This window comes from Epinephelus moara, chromosome 22 (assembly GCF_006386435.1).
Source record: "Epinephelus moara isolate mb chromosome 22, YSFRI_EMoa_1.0, whole genome shotgun sequence".
Taxonomy (NCBI): Eukaryota; Metazoa; Chordata; class Actinopteri; order Perciformes; family Serranidae; genus Epinephelus; species Epinephelus moara.
In genome coordinates this window covers 25,422,074-25,439,757 of record NC_065527.1, presented here as the reverse complement: position 1 = coordinate 25,439,757, position 17,684 = coordinate 25,422,074, and the positions used below count along the sequence as shown (strand labels likewise).

The following is a 17,684-nucleotide window of genomic DNA, read 5'->3' as shown; positions in this document are numbered from 1 at the left end:
GTTCAACCTACAACCGGTGGGATTCGCCGGTCGTTTCTGCTGCTGGTTGAAATCTGTAGGCTGCTCGCACAGCGTGCTGAATGATTTAAGCCTATTTTGCTCGCTCAAAACTATTTTTAGTCGCAAATGCCAGTGCCATGATGGCCGGATTGCCACACTGCTGACATTTTACTCCGCCTGTCAGGGCACGCTGTTTGATTGCGTTATCAAAACACTCCACTATTATTCGGCCTTGCTTTTAACTTATTCCACCGAATACCGAATGTGTGTTTTTTTGCAATATTTGGCCGAATATATTTGGTTACCGAATATTCGGTGCATCCCTACATTTAATGTATTTTTCTCTGACATTTGTTGTATTAAATCAAAGTATAAGAAGTAGTAGTTGCAATTACAGTAGTGATAAAGCACTTGCAGCAAAGGATGATCTTAGGTGTTAATGTGTTATTATTAAAGCCGGAAAGAGTAGTCAGTTAATCAATTAGTAGATCAACATAAAATAAACCAACAATAATTTTTAGTTTTCTTTTGAAAAAAATGCCAAAATGTCACTGGTGCTGATGTCTTGCTATTCTTTATATTTAAATAGACCAAATATAATTTGTTTTTTTAAATTTTGATGAACAAAACAAGGAATTTGAAGAAGACACCTTGGGCATTTTTCACATTTTTTTTTTTATATTGTACAGAAAAAAAATAAAATAATAATACTCAGCAGATGAATCAATATTCAGTAATCATTAGTTGCAACTCTTTTTATTTGACTGTGCTTTAAAAAGCTTTGATGGTAACGGTTATTGTTTTCATACTGTAGTTCCTTTTCATGTGGGATAAATAGCAGTATTTTATAGTATGTTATATTTAGATTTTACTGCATTCATTTTACTAACATGAGAAAAATAAGAACACTTAATGAAATGACAGACTTACCAGGTGTAGTGAAGGAGGTGAACTTGTAGAAGAAGTCAGAGTGTTTCTTCTTGCAGCTCACTCCTGCCACAGTGCCAACATCCAGCGGCAGGTCCCTGACCGGTCGGCCTGTAGAAAGCTCATACACCTGCAGGGTGTCCCTCACGTCATGAACATAGTTGACCAGCAGGTGGTGCTGGTTCACACAGGAGACAGAGCCTGCAGAGTGATATTAAAAGGAAGTGATGGAAAGTTTTTGAAAACACTGTATCTAAGGAAACCGTCTCCTTGTTGTGTGTTTTCCTGTCTATGTTACTACCAATGTCAACATCTTCTTAGTTAATCCTCCTGATTCATCTTGATCGTAACAAGTCATCTCATAATCCTGGGTTGAAGCCAAATAAAGTGGCTATGGATTAAACTAGACCTTATTGATTAGTTCAGTTAATTTAAATATTACTGTGCAGGTTGTGCAGGGATTTAATACATGTATAGACTACAGATCCATTCACTGTTACATGATGAAGTCAAGAGCCATCAGGAGGCGGTCTAATATACCATAAGTGCAGTACCTTTGCATGACTGCTGCTCACAGAGGCTGGTTACTCTGTTTAACACACACAGTAACCACAATTCCAAAAAAAAAGTTTACATAAGTAAAAGTGCAAAAGTATTAGCATCAAAATATACGTAAAGTACCAGAAATAAAAGTACCAACTATGCAGAATGGCTCATTTCCAAATCTTCTATATTATACCACTGGAATACAATTATCGATGCATTAATTTGCACATCACTTTATCATTGCAGCTGGTAAAAGTTGAAGTTTAAATGTAACTTACTGCATAATAACACATCATCATTCATTGGTTGATTTAGATTTTGTTTTAGCAATTGGAATCTGCAAAGTAACAAGTAAGTGGTGTGTTTACAAGTGTTAAGGGCCGCTAGATAAAATTGGAGTTATAGCTGTTGACAAATACATTATAGCCGCTTACAGCTACATCATGCGCTAAAACAACATGTAAAAGTCTGTATACCGAAAAGTGGGAGCTAGAGATAAAAGTTACTATAAAAGATGAAACATGGGAAAAAGTGTGTGAAGGGGGACATTAAGACTTCAACTGGAAATTAAAAATTAGTTATTTTAGAACTCCTCTTGTTGTATCAAAACATAGTAGCCCTAAAACAAATTTGAGCTTGAGGGATTGTAAATGGGTTTGAAATCACACATTATATTGAAGTACTGGCCATTAGACACAAAGTATTTAACTGCAGGAGCAATCCCTAATAAAGCTCTGGATAAGGGAAAAGTGTACACGCTGCATATCATTTAATTGGTACCAAACAAATGAGAACTTTATCTTGTTCTTGTGTGGCTAAAACCACTGCCTTACACCTCAATAGCAAGACAGGTAAATAACAGTGTACTCAATGGAGAAAAATAAGGGCAAAGTTATAAAGATAAACGTTTTTTTAATCTATGGGCTCCTGTAATTTGTGAATTTGTATATTTGTATGATAACTGTATGAATATTTATTTTTGAGAGACTCTTTTAGGTAGATGCACACGTTGCCATGATTCATAATTTTTATGTTTATGCTGAGCTATGATGCACAATGATTCAAATGACTAACCTTAACACACTTTGAATTTTTTTTTCATTCCAGAATTTCTACTTGCGTGTGCATGTGTTTTGAACGTACCTCGGTCAAAACATGGACATTCACTGTTGTGTGTTTCCCTGATCTCCAAGTACAGTTACCATCATTCGAATGACTCATAAAAAAAAAAAAGTCAAAGCAAAGCGCTTATGGGCCAAGTTTCACTTTTTGAGCAAAGTTCCCTCTGACGAAGGTCTTCGACCACAGACAACTTCCCAGTTGTTGCGGCTGGACTGTCATCGAAACATTGGGACAGATATTCTGTGAAAAAGTGTTTTGCAAGACTTTAAGAGCTGAATTGTGGAACTGCGACTCCACGTATGAGCCCTTTACGTATTTCTAAGACCTGTGGAGTTTTCACATACTCCATCACAAGCCCACAGCTGTCATACCAACAAAGGTCTGTTTTATGAATTACTGGCCAAACTGCTGAATGAACTCTCAGACATATCACACTTCTTTTGTAGAGAACTGATACTGTATAGGTGGACCACATAGCTGACAGTGACTTTTACTCATGTTCTATTAAAAAATTCCACTCAGTCTCACCCAGGACGTCCTTGTCATGCTGTGGGATGAGAGTAGTCCAGTTCTCCTTGTCTGGTTTCTGGATGTCTATGTTGATGAGACAGTACCGAGGAGCGTCCAAGTTGGACTGGAACGTGAATACAGTTCCCTCATTGGTGACATATGAGTACTGGGCTTCAAAGTTGTCAACGAGTTTGACCCATGGCAGCAGGCCTGCAGGAGAAGATTAATAAAATTACAGAAAAACTTGATTATAAAAGATGCTTCATCTCGATCACTGAAGTTGCAATCAACTAGATCTCTAGCACAGCCACCAAAAAATAAAAAAAAAATCCACACCTATCCACCTGAATTATGGTGGCCTGTAAAGATACATTTATCAATAGGCTTGCACTGGAAAGTGTCAAAAACACATGTAACCAGAAAACAGACTGCAACGTGAATTTTGAAATCTCAGCATCTGATGAAGTAACCGCTGAGTCACTGGCCTTGGCATCACCTCCTCCTCTGCTGATACAGCTTGGTTACTGTTAAAGCAGCACTTACTCATGTATTCAATTAACTCATAATACTTCACAGGAAAACAAAATGAAAGTAACAAGAACCTAACAACAACTAATTTTTGAAGTAGGGTTCTATGAGTTACTCATTCATATTCAGTGTATTATATACAATGGGTGGCAGTTTGCACACCGTCAGTCTGGAGAAGCAGGCTGTAGTTTAACATGGAAGCTGAACTGGGAACAGGGGCAACAGCAAAGACCTATTTTAGCTATGATAAAGAAAAAATCAAAGTGTGTGCTTTATTTAGAATATTTTCACTGCTTTACTAATGTAAAGTTAGACAGTGATTTTCGACAGGGAACTGAAGCCATAATATCGCTTGCCTCAAAGCCAGACTCCATTGACAAAAACAGTGATTTAACATAGCTGGACACAGACGCTGCTGGTCTATTGCTGACTTAATCAGGAATTTTGTTTGTGCTGTTGCTTGAATTTGGTGTCTTAAAGGGTTAATTTGGATTCACAAAAGTCACACAACTATACAAACCAACTAAGAGATCGAAGCAACTGTAGATCAGTAGCTCCCGTGCTCAGTGAACCAAATCATTGTTTTTGTCAATGAAGTCTGGTGGTTTTGATAAGAGCACTGACTCCGTCTGAGCAGGCTGTCTGATGGAAAGATAAAGCTGTGAAAATATTCTCAATGTAGTCACAGATTTTTTTCGGTGGGACTTTTTTTAGGTGGTTAAAATACAGTTTATATCAATAAAGGGTCAAGTTGCGCCACATGACATACCAGTGTTCATCTCTCCTCTCTCACACTCTCCGCACAGCTCCGCCCCACTTACTCAATCACAGTTTCTCCATCAACACTCAGAGAGACACAGAGCTGCTCCTCTGTTTAATCTGTCTGTTAATTGAGCTACAGTGTGGCATCACATTACAAATGGAAGTAGGAAGGCTTTTTCTCCAAAACATTTTTTTAACATTTCATAAACTAAATGATTAATGGAATCAGACATAAATGGACAGATTTAGGCTCCGATCAGACAGAGCAAATTTAGCAGCTTGCTGCGCCTTGTTTTTAAATTGTTGACAGGCAAACACCAACTCACCTGTTCCTACCTTCACCGCTAATTTACTAATTAACAGATCCGTGCCTTAAAATCTGCATAAAAAATGCACAGACAGAGGACACTTGCTCTGGCTCTGATTTAGGGTGAAAGGCTGTTTCAAAATAGTACATTGATCAGTGTGGGTACATGAGGCCCTCAGAAAGAGGAGAAACCACCAGCTTGTCCAGCAGCTTTGCCTGGATGATGGTTGGTTCAAGGCTTATTTCAGGATGAGTCGGGGACAGTTTGACAATCTGCTGTCAATCGTTGGTAAAACTTCAGAAAGTTGTTGAGGCAACAATTTGTTCAGATATGTCATGCAACTTGCCTACTAAGGCAATGTTGAAACTGAGCTAACACAAGCCATGGACACCACTACTTGCTGTCATCACCATCAATGAAGGCCCACCTCTTAATTAATCTGATTGGACAACAGGAAAAAAATGCCAATTACAATCTCACTCTGAGTTGATTCTTTGATATGTCACATGATTGAAATAAACATTAACTGCAGCCCTAAAGAATATCCTTTGAAATAAAGAGCTGCTTCTGTCAATTATGTATTTTTTTCCAGAGAGATATTTGCTTCTCATGAAATACTTTATTCTACAAAGATATTTCTTATTTTATTTGCACACACATCCATAACTGCTGTCAACCACCAAGTTGGATCACCCTGGGGATAATTATTCATGAGCGCTTGAAGACTTTATGAACCGTTTTCAGTCGTGAGTTTGTCACAAGCATACAGACCTGTGATGCCATCGGGGAGCTGCTGAAGGTCACAGTACCACAGCTGGTTGACGGGTTCGCAGCCTTCAGTGATGGACATAACAGCATATCTGCCATCATCTGATATCTAAAAAAGAGGAAGGAATGAAAACAGGTAAAAAGAAAGCAAAGAAAAAGACAGAGAGAGATGCTTGTGATTATGTGAATGAAGTCAGAGGGGAGTGTGCATCTACTGCTAGCTTTACATCTCAGGCTGTCATAAGCACGAGCCTCTTGTCCATGAGTAGATGCACACTTCCTTCTGTGCAGTGATATGATTGGCAGCTGTAATTCTGTGGAAAGAAAATAGTTCCTATATAAAACTGCTCACAACAAGGTCTATGGATAATCTTGAGCAACCAGGTCATGATTTCCAGGAAGAGACATTGCTGTTGAGTTTTGTGCCATCTAATTCCATTCAGGAGAAAGCAGACATCTCTACGGCCAATAACTCCAGCACTCAACAACTCACAGCAAAACAATCTAGAACCGTGTTGTGTTCACAGACCCGCAAAAACCTTAGAATTTAGAGAGCTAACACAGGCTGATAGACAGGGACACCTGGGGACCTTAATACTTTGAGTACATTTTTATACTAACATACTTTTACTTCAGTGGTGGAGTATTTATTAGTGTTGTACAATTTTAATCAGTAAATGATACCTCAATACTTCTTCCTCCACTGCCTTGGTTGCAAATGAGTTATTATAAGTGATTTAGGATACTCTGGACTTACGGTTACTGAACTGTGCCACTTAGGATGTTCAGGGAACTCTGCAACCAGAACGTCTTCTGACTGTTTGGTGCCGATGATGTGGTAGTAGAGCTTCTGATTGATGTTACTGGTGGTCTCTGTGCCTTTAGTGAAAAAAACAGGGCTTAAGTCTTTAATAGTCTTTGCATGGTGAATGGTTTGGGTAAATGTGTTGGTTTTTTTTGGATGTAGCATGTGTTTGTGTGTATGGTGACTCTTCCTAACCGTCAGTTTTGCCTTCCTGGGGTGGGTAACAGTTGTAGAAGATGCCCTTGGCATCATGGGTCCAGGCCAGGCAGCTGAACTTAACCCTCTCCAGTACATCAGGCAGTTGGGTGAGGTCATCAGCTTTCATGAAACTAACCGTTACCCAGTCTGACCCACTGCTGCTCAAACCATACGCAAAATATTCACACTCCTCTGACAGCCGGCCCACTGGATGGAGAGGGAGAAAAACAAAAGAAGGAAGGATTCAGCACTATACATCTTTTTCTTAGTATATGTGTGTTTGTCCAGTATTCACCTTCTGCTGCCCCGCCCATTTTTTACTTTACAGTTTAGCACTAGCTGTGCTAGTGTGCATTATAATCAATGAATGAATTTGGACAACATACAAATAAAATTACATAGACATTTTTAATTACTTCGTAGTGTCCTGATGTAGATGGCTCTGCTATGAGTAACCAGAAGCAAAATTTCTGCTAACGAGACTGAACGGGCTTAACTGTCCACAGATTGAACTAACCACCCAACTGCCAGGCAATATTTTTGCGCATCGTGTAAGGAGTCCCAAATTCTTAGCCACAGAAATCTGGAGTTTCAAGGAGAGCCGTTACACTAGTGTTACTACCCCCATACAGATATCGTTAGCTCACCTGTTGCCAAACAGTAACAGCAAGCACCTTAGCCCAGCTAGAGCCACCTCACTGGCATTAGCTAAGCCTGCTGTCAGGTAACTTATATCGACTTGCCAATCATAATCATCTGTTTTATTGTTCAACATGTTTTGGTTTTAACTACCAACAGTGATAGTAATTACATTGTCAACATGTGCTGCTGTGAAACTGTGACTACTGGCTGGCACAGCCAGCAGCTCAAAAAAACATGGGCACAAATTTACATTTTAAATTGTTATTTCTGGCCTGAAAAACAATTAAAAATTAACAACAGCTTTTTTTAAAGCTTAAAAACAGCTGTTTTTCAAGTAAGGGATGATAAAGCTAGTGACGCTTAGCAAAAGTAATCACACTTCTGCTCTAGAATGTAAGTGAGAGCACAAAATCACACAGCGTAAGGGCACATTCACACCAGGATAGTCCGGGGTTTGATTGGGCGGGGAATGCCGACAAATTTCACACCTTCATTTGGCTTGATTCACTTTCACACTGCACTTTTTAAAGTGGACCAAACCGCCTGGACAACGTCACGCATAGGGTTGGGACTCGTTAGGATTTTAACAATTCCGATTCCTTACCGATTCCTTCTTAATAGTCTGATTCCTTACCGATTCCTTCTTAACGGTCCGATTCCTTACCGATTCCTCTTACCGATTCCTATATTATATTCATTATACTTGCTATACTTAAACAAGTATATAATAAACACAAATGCAATCATACAAATACAAAATCTTTATTCTAACTGTTGCGCAGTACAATTAGATGAAAATACACATTTGTGTGTGGTGTGTATTTCAGATTTAGAGCTTGTATCATCTCCCTGAGAATATATAACAACAAAAAGTGATTCTCTGATTTCTACAGTAACACTATTACCTAAATTAACCACAGCAATGTAATAAAAAATACTTCTATGCATTCATGCTTGGGCACTGTTATTTACGTGACAACACCTGAACATAACACACACAGACACACATTGGCTGTTTGTTTCTACCTCTCCCCCCGCGGACCTCCCGCCGCCAGCCTCCGCCTTGATTAAACGCTGAAAATTAAATAAAAGAGGGAGACAGGTGTCTCCTATTTTATCTTATTTTGTTATATTTCTCCCTCTCCCCTCGCTGGAAGCGTCGGACCTCCCGCCGTCCGCTCCCGTCACCCGCTCCCATCTCAAACACGGAGGTCTCTCTCCGCTGAGCACCCAGTGCACGCCCGGCCTGTTAAATAGCCTGTAACCATGACAACTCAGTGCTTTAGTGATGAGATAATGTCGGGTTCGGACAGAAATATGCGGCCGTGCCGCACTCTAATGGAAATGCACGTGACGGTTTATTTATTTTTTTTACAATCTAGGAAACGTTTGCAGGAACCGTTATGCCAAATGTGATGGAACCGGTTCCAGAACCGGAACTTTGGACCCGGTTCCAAAAAAGAACCGGATCCGGATCCCAACCCTAGTCACGCAGTTACAACAGCTGCTCCTTGGAAGAAGAAAACCCGACTCATCGATTGGCCAGGACCAAAAAAGGCAATCCATCACCTTCAGCCGGCTTGGTCACCACAAAAACACCAAACACTAAAATGCACATCACTCTACGTTAGGGCATTAACGACTTTGAATTTTTTCAGGTCGACTTATCTGTCAATAAAGTCGAGTTGAGTTGACAAGTCATTTGATGATGTCATCACATTGACACGGCGGAGGAACGCGGAACGGACTCTGTGGAGGTCCGTGCGGACTCAAAGTGGACGTCCGCAAGCCCTGTGCGCGCAAAGCTCAGATGTTACGACCGCGCGGACTCCGCTCCGCGCACCAGTGACTGCTCGGCATGTATTTTTCAAATCGCTGGGATTTTTCACGGACATTTTTACAGGAAACTACAACGCAGAAGTGCGCTCGATTATGAAAGCCCGAATGACTGCGGACATTCCTCGCGGAGTCTGCTCCGCTTATAGTACGCCGTCAAGGATAAAGTATCAGCGTAATCAGAGGCAGCGATTGCATTCCATACACAAACCCAGAGAGAGAGAGGGAAAAAACACACGACTTGTCGACTCCTCCCGGGGGGTGTCGACTTGTGCCACTGACGTCAACGCGTCGACAAATGGACTTTTCTGTTAATGCCCTACTCTACGTCACTTCCTCTCTTTGGTTCACTTCCTCTCTTTGGTTCTCTGGATAGTCCGTTTGCATTTCCCACTATGAGCGAAGTGCACCAGGGTTCACTTGCAAGTGAACTGAGACCCAGTTTTCAAGCGGACCAGGGTTTGCTCGCTTGGTCAGCACCAGAGTTCTAATGAGCGGTCACACCACTCCAAACGAACTGAACTATCCCTGGAAGCAGACCAGGGTTCGTTTAAAGCGGACCAAAATAGCACCAGTGTGAATGCGTCCTATGTGCTCTGCAGCTTGGCTTACTCTTCAGTGCCACCGTGCCATCTTCAGAGAGTTTATTCGGGTCAAAGAATACGGTGGCCTCTCCATCCAATGAGTCCTGAACATACAGCACATCCTGGTTCTGGAGACCTTTGTTGTGAAAGTAGAAATACCTGGAAATGGAAAACAGGAAATAACATGACAACAAGCTCTTTAAAGTGCAGAGATGCAGTTTGAGTTAGTCCCTCTGGTAAGTGTTTTTCAGTCAGAGTCAATCCTTTAAATTTCAACTAGCACCTCTTCCCTCTTTTGTAAGGGCAGCTATATTTGGGATAGTCATAGAGCTCGGTAAGACGCTGGTGGAATTGAGCCCGCACAGCACACTGCTCCAGGTATGGCATGGTCAGTTTGTTCTGCTCCTCAACAAAGGCCTGTGATACAGAAGGAGAGAGAGGAGGGATGAAATTTGGAGAGTTTTTTTTAAAGACACAGCTTCAGCTTTCTGCAAGAGATCAACACACACCATTGTTTCTGCACCATCAGGGTCTTCCAGCCATGTGTAGGGATCGCAGATCTTTGTTCCATGGTAGTCATCCACCTGCAAATTAAATAAGAACAAACACACACAAACAGTTGCGTTAAATCTTCAGCATTCAAATTTGATTTTCTGAGAGAGAGAGAGAGAGAGAGAGAGAGGGAGAGAGAGAGAGAGAGAGAGAGAGAGAGAGAGAGGATTCTTTTGTGCAATACCAAGGTTGTATCTTCCCGCCCAAAAACTATTTACTGTATTTTCTGAGAAGACATGTCAACAACTTTTTAGACGAATTTCCTGGGAAGCACCTGCATCATTATTCCTAATAATTTAGCCTGATCTCGGCATCACTTCAAACAAAGTAAGTCTCAGACTAGGTGTGTGCGCACGTTGGTGACTCAAGTTGAGGCTGTCCGATGTGCTGATTCAACATGATTAATTATCTCTACCAGAAATGAGCCTGGAGGGGCACAAGTGTTTGTGGGTGTGTGTGTATCTGTATGCTTGCAGCTAATCTTACAAACTACAAGGGTTAGATGTCGAAATTGGCACCTGTTACCATACCCCCATCGAATAGCGTTTCCCTCTGGTAAATGCCCCCATCGGTTAGGGTTTGGTCAGAGGGTTTGGTTTAGGTTAAGGTAGATGGAAAAACACAGCTGGGGAAAGTCTTCAACATCCTCATTGTATTCTTAATTTCATCATTCAGCTGTTCCTAAACAGATACTGGAAAAATGTCTGGCTGCTGAGTCTCTCCTGAGTTAGGGTGATTGATCCCAAATTAAAATTGATTTTGCTGTTGTCTAGTGTTAAATAATTATAGTTAGGGTTGATTACATTCACTGTATTAAGTTAAAACTATTAAGAGTTAGGCCTAATATATTGTTCAATTTTAGGTTTAAATTTGCCTTTGCAATAAAAAGCAGTTCTATAAAATCATAAACCATGCATGGTGCTTTATTTTTTCTAAGTGCTGGTTCAGGCACCAGTATTGGAAAAAACCCAAACGAAACCCAACCCTACAAACTACTACGGAATATTTTGTGTCTACATTTATGACTGTCTTTTTTAATGACTGTTTCATACGTCATTAACTGCTGATTCCTCACTGACTGATAGAGGACGAAGTTTCCTGGAAATCTACAAACCACAAGCCTAGTCTGTTGCAGGCCACATTTTGGCCTTCATCTTGGCTCAAAAACTGACATCCATAAAAAGGATTGGTCTCATTTTAATTCCATACCCACATGTTGTGATCCACTTAAGTTAGGCATGATATCAGATGAAAAAGTCAACCGTTCTTCTGTTACCTTAACCACCATCTTGACTGTGGAGGTAGCACAGTGCACACCAGTGCATAGCACACCGGGAGACAAGGGGAGAATTTCGTCAGCCAGATTTTTTAGACTTACAGATTCTGCTGATTTGATCATTTTTCCTTGATATTTGTGCCTCTATTATGAGTCAGTAAGCAAGCTATGTAGTTAAATCTTTTTTTTGTCTGTTTTAGTTGTGTTTATTGTTGTTATTTACCACTTTGTTGTGCTGTAGCCAACAGACAAAGTTAATAGCATTAAAAGTCTAGTTATGAAGGACATGGATGAAGGATTTGCGGCTCTGTTTCAGTTTTTCAAAGTACATTCATCGTCATTATTAATAATTACACTGTATCTATATTTCACATACAATGCCTTTTAGCAAGAAAATTAAATCAGCTCTGTGCAATGCGCTGCAGCTCCTTTAAAATTAGATGAGGCATCTGTTTTTATCAGCTTTTGGGACGCTTCTAAAACGCACCGCAGTACATCTGCTGGAATTACAAAATTTGTACAGGTACCGAGATGAAGAAATGCAGTTGTGAAATCTCAGATCAGAACTGAGATATTATCGATGCTATCTGTGAGAAAAAGTTGGCTGGGTACAAACCTGAAAAGTAAACAGTAACCAAGAAGAGAATCACCTCTCTGTATTCTTTGTCAGGACAGGAGGCCTGTGCAGATCTCCACCACTCCTACATTCTGGTTCCCATGAAGTCAAGATAGCATTTGCCAAATTCTAAACCCACACATTCAGAGCAGTCAAATAACAATGTAGCCACTGGAGTGTTTCCATCTCTGTGAATGGATATCTCCAAACTATCCCGTCATAGGAAATACAAGTATCTACGTGTTACATTTAGGGTAGAGTGAAGTCAGCTTCATTTGTATTATCTGGTAATGTATCAAGGCTTTGCAGACTGGCAACAGGTTCTCGTGCACTATGTGCATTTTTATTATTTCACAATATTCAATCTATCCAGAGAATTTATTGTGATTGATCATTGTTTCAGTAATGTAATTAAATCTGGATAAATTAGATTATTTATCAGATGGACTACATTTTTTTGTCTTTAAAATTTGTCATGAAAATGATTAACTTTTCATCTTCTATCAAGCAGTAAAATGGTGTATTGAGTGCACAACAGTGAGACTAATTCACCTCAGTTAGGGCTGCAACAACAGACTGTAAAAATAATGGATGTAGCTACCTATCGTCACCCATGACTCCTGTTTTAACGCCTCAAGTTCAGCACTTAAGTTGTGCCATCTTGGCTTTTTGGAGCCAGAAGTAAACATAAATTTTGCGAAAGGCTGGCGTTTTGGAGGAGCGAGGAATGAATCTGACTATGAAGCCAAGGACACTACTGGCACAAAGCCTGACACTCAAAGCGGCCTCACATTTAAGAAGCTGGAATCAGAGAATTTTGACTTTTTTCCTTTCAATTTTTTTAAACTTATTAATCAATTATCAGAAGTTAACAACTTGATTAATTTTTGCAGCTCTAGTCTTAATTCTGTTATTGTATTCTTTAAGATGTGTAGGGCTGTCCCGAATACCATTTAACATTCGGACCAGAATTTATAACGAATATCCGAATGTTTGTTCACGGCGGGGGGGCCCTAAAGATGTGACATGTTTTCAGTGTCTGTGGGTCAGAGTGTATGAGGGTCTACTTCCCCTCTGTTCCTCTTTGCCAGTGAAGCTGTCCTTTATCAGACATGCTGTCATGTTTGAGCAATTCACTGTTGTTGTGTTACATAATGTTGGTTACTTTGCAACTGATGCACCAACAGTTCAGGCAATGTCGGTTTGGAAACGTTCTCTAAAAGCTCACTCAATGAAATGGTGATACTTGTGTGCAAAGACTTCTGTACTTTGGCACACTGGCAAGTTTCAGACGTAATAAAAAGATACACCCAGCACAGCCGTAGTTACCATTGAGGACACTGAGGTCATGTCCTCATTTACTGGTTGTAATCACCTTACGAGGAGTTTACATTCTGCAATGACACAGAAGTGACATATGGTGGGCTCTGAAGGCTCATTCTGATGCTTTTACCGTTAAACGCAAAAAATATCAATAATGACTCATTCATTCAATTAGAGCTGACATTTTTTTTTTTTTTGACAGAAGACACAATTTTAAACACTTGTCATTTTTAAATGCCTACAATTCTTTGTACCAGTTTTTTTTTTCTGTTTGTCTTAGGTGTCTTTGATAGTAAAATGACTAGGCCTATATTTGGGTTTTGGACTCTGGAAAACCGGACATTTAAATAAATCAGCTATTCTCAGATATTTTATATAATATTCAAGTAATTAAAATTACAGAAAACATAGTTAATCAGTTGAGTGAGTAAATAAAAATAAATAAATAAATAAATATGGGGGGTGGGGAAAGCAGCAAAGATTTATTTCAATTTAGTGCCTGATCAGAAATGTTTTAGGGGGCTGGGCTGTGCCTTAGAGATAGGAAATAGTGACTCAGTATTGATGAAGTCCTGGCTACAGCCCTGCATACACCAAACCCAGAAAAACAGTATTATTAGAGGAACCAGTGGCGGATCTTCCTATGGCAGACATGCAGAGAAGGCACCATCCATTTCTTTAGAATAAAAAAAATCAAACACAAGGCAAAAAATTAACCTATAATCTAATGCTACCACTCTGATGGGTTTAATGGAGTGGATCTGGAAAGCATAAAGGCCCCAATACACCAAGCCGACGGTCCGTCGTTGGTCAAAGTTGGACTGTTGGTACCGTACCATTGCCCGACGTCACCCCTTGTCATGTTTTTTACTGCTGGCGTTGGCGACACGGCCGAAGTCATTCTGACTGGCAGCTCAGCTCCATGCACGAGACAAGAAACAGAAGTGAGGAAGTGAGGAAAGTAAACAAATAGTTGAAGTCAACAGGGAGTGAGACCAAAACTACGGAAGCATATTGCTGCCACACCAGGAAAAAAATAATGGATCAGAATTACGTTATAACGTGAAAGGTTTATTGTTCTAACAATGTGAAAAACTTCTTGTTAGAACAATAAACTTTCCACATTATAACGTAACACTGACCCATTATTTTTTTCCTGGTGTGGCAGCAATACGCTTCCGTACAAAACAAACGTGTTACACAAGGTAAGATTATTTTTCTTTAGCCATTGAGCTCTTCAGAATAAATGACTCCTGATGGTTTGTGTTATTGTTCACTATTGCACAGCAAATATGCTTTGTTATTTCAACGTCGGATTGTGTCGTTAATGTACTAACTGGCCAACTAGCATCAAGGCGGTGTTCCGATTTCCTTTTTTGAATAAGGATTACAGACAATCGGTGTCTGCTGGTATGGAGATTTATTTCCTCTCACATAGACGCAGAACGTAGCTACGTGTGGGTTGACCATCAGCAGCAGTCTTTGCAGTGTGATCATGTACAACTTTTTGGCCAAGAAACGGCAACATCAGGCAGGGGGCCTTCGTCGCCACTAGTTCTCTGAAGTCGGTTTGGCGTGCCTGGGAAAAGGATAAGTTGAATTTTGCAAATTTGTACCTATCATTTGGTTATTGTCCGACATTTATTGACATTTAGTGATTGTCACCTATGTTGTTTATTTGTGTGTATTTGTAATTAGCTACTGTTCTTGTTTGTAACATTAAATATTAAAGTTGTGTGTGTGTGTGTGTGTGTGGGATTGGGTGGGGTCGGGGGGGGGGGGGGGGAGTCATAACAAAACCTAAACCAGTGACATTGAGTACTAACACACTTAAACAGGCTGAACTCACAGCTCTGACTTATAAAAGTTTTGTTTTTGTTTCTTCAGTCAGCCGCCATTTGCCTTTCTAACCCTTCTGACTCTCTTTCCCTTCCTGTTCTCGCGTCTCGTGCTTGCGTGACGGCAATGCACATTAGAGTGGTTTGCCTTCAGGGAAATTATCCTAACAGAAACCTTTCCATTTTAACCCAAACCATAAACTTTTTCCAACACCTGTCCAAGAGAGGACTCATTGGCAAAACCTTTTGAAGGTGAATTTTCTCCCAGCAGCGGCTGGAACCGAGAATTACACCGACTGACAAGACAGAAAAAGGGAGAAGTCACACAGCGGGGCTTTGACACTGACCTTACTCTCATCTCTGCGGGCAGCCGGGTACTTGAAAGACATGGCGGAGTTTCCTAAAGTGTTCCTCTGTCTCCCTGAGTCGCTTCACTGCTGCTACTTTGTTTACTTATTCCTATTTTTTATTGTTTCGAATGCAGCGTCTCCGCCGAATCAATGGCGACTGAAGTGAAAGTGAAAGCTTCTTTTTCTGCACCCGTACACACACGTTTGTACCAGCCGCGTGCGACGGGCGGCTGGCTCCTTACAGGAAATGATGTGTCACCCAGGGCAAGTGATGGCATAGAGACAGCTGTGGCGAACTTGAGAACTATATACTATGCAAAACAACATATAAAATCAACATAGAAGGGAAGAATATTATTACTTATTTTGAATTCAAAGAAAAGAAATTATGCACTATTGTCAATCTTTATTGTCAATTTTATTAGGAAAATTCCACATCCATAAATGTAAATTTCAAAACTCAACTCCATTATTTAAGTTGTTTTTGATTGAAGTTGATTATTATTTTAAGTCTCTTAAATTGATTACAAATAAGAAATGTATATCAATGATTGATATTCACTCAGAGGTTTTCAACGAATAAGCTGTCACAAATACAATTCTCATTATTTACAGAATATTATTATGAAGTCTTTTTTTTCTTTCTTTTTTTTTCTTTTTCTTTTCCTTTGTATCCTTTGTATGCATACTGTATGCTGTTATACTGATATACTGTTAATGATCCTTATTATGCTCTCATATAACTGTAAACCTTGTTGCTGCTGTTGCACAAACGGTGAACTGGAATGACTGATTGTACACTGTTTGTACAATGCAAACTTTGAATAAAGTTTAAAAAAAAAAGAGAGAGAGCTGTGGTACATGGGCACGCGCGCATTTGTTATTTTGATTTAGATCATTTTCGCAATTTAGAACACCCAACACCAAAATAAAATAATTTGCCATCAAATTATTTAGATAGTTATATAGCTGATGGCAGACAAAAATCATGTTTGCTAAAAAAATAAATAAAATAAAATAAAATAAAATAGTGTAGTAAAACAAAATGCAGAAAAAGCACAGCAAAACACTACAGGCTGACTAAAATCCACTGTGAGCCTTGACGCAGTAAATAGAAAGAGGCAAAGAAAGTGGGATGTGATTGTTTGCATGCAAGCAGTGGTGACACAGTAAGAGGAAGTAGTGCCCTGATACTAAAAACTACAGGCTCCTGGGGAAAGGGCACCTGCACAGGATGACTTTGCTAAAAACCAGTGCTGCTAAAAGTCTGTTAGGATCAAAATCAGAAAAAAAAAGTTTCATGGAAATACACAGTCTTTTTTTTTTATTTCTGTTTCTGTCCTGCTTTTTTTTTAACAATTAATTGATATCTTCTCTCTTGTTTTCCAACACAGAAGTCTTATTTTCCGAACATATAATAAAATCAAGTAAAATAACAATCCCAGACCAGTCCCTCCCCCTCTCGCCGCCCGACAAGGGTGATAATAAAAGCACTGACGTCTACACCATAGCACGAGTACATATACAAGTAAGACATCCCATTGTCAACCCACAACAGACTGAGAAATATTTCCCATTTAACTTCTGAGACCAGACCAGCAGCAGTTATCAAAGACGATAAGACATATTCTTTCTGATGCCATGTACGAGAAGACTTCTTCAAGCCACATGGAGACGAGGAGGATGTGGACTTTTCCAAAATAAAGCAATACATTTATCACCAGCAATCATGGCCAATCTGATAAACTGCACCTTTTTCTTATGGCAAGAGGGGTGTTAGCATGCACAAGCATATTCATTGTAAACAATATGGCACCTAGGAAACAGGCAGCAAAAGAACAGGGAAAGCATGGCAGAAATGTTAGACGATATTTTTTAATGAATAGTTATTGATTCAATGAATGAATAACTGAACTGATAAATGGTTTAAACAATTTAATTGTCCCATTTTACCTGAACATATCATTAGAGTGAGGTAGGGTTTTTTATGTGTGTGAAGGTCCAAAGAGTCTTAAGTATTTTCTTCATAGACATAGCAGAGATACATAACAAGCTCTAAAAGTAACACTTGAGATAGTCTGCAGAATTTTAGGTGATCTTGTTTTGGTAACGGACCAGAAAGTGGCCTTAATAACCTGACTTCACCCAGTGAAAGAGAAAAGCAGTTAATCCTTACATTTTTTTTCTTGACAT

The 17,684-nt window shown here is 39.8% G+C and overlaps 1 protein-coding gene across 1 annotated transcript in view; it reads right to left on the bottom strand.

The window, feature by feature from the left end:
• Positions 1 to 15,736, bottom strand: part of LOC126384161 (prolyl endopeptidase-like) — a 21,388-nt gene extending 5,652 nt beyond the window's left edge. The window contains exons 1-9 of the mRNA XM_050035101.1: positions 15,489 to 15,736; positions 10,046 to 10,120; positions 9,820 to 9,953; positions 9,565 to 9,695; positions 6,472 to 6,681; positions 6,229 to 6,350; positions 5,475 to 5,580; positions 3,124 to 3,315; positions 931 to 1,128 (exon numbers count right to left, since the gene is read on the bottom strand). Coding sequence (XP_049891058.1) covers positions 931 to 1,128; positions 3,124 to 3,315; positions 5,475 to 5,580; positions 6,229 to 6,350; positions 6,472 to 6,681; positions 9,565 to 9,695; positions 9,820 to 9,953; positions 10,046 to 10,120; positions 15,489 to 15,530 — 1,210 coding nt within the window. The 5' untranslated portion in view covers positions 15,531 to 15,736. The remainder of the gene's footprint in view (positions 1 to 930; positions 1,129 to 3,123; positions 3,316 to 5,474; positions 5,581 to 6,228; positions 6,351 to 6,471; positions 6,682 to 9,564; positions 9,696 to 9,819; positions 9,954 to 10,045; positions 10,121 to 15,488) is intronic.
• Between the last annotated feature and the right edge of the window lie 1,948 nt (positions 15,737 to 17,684).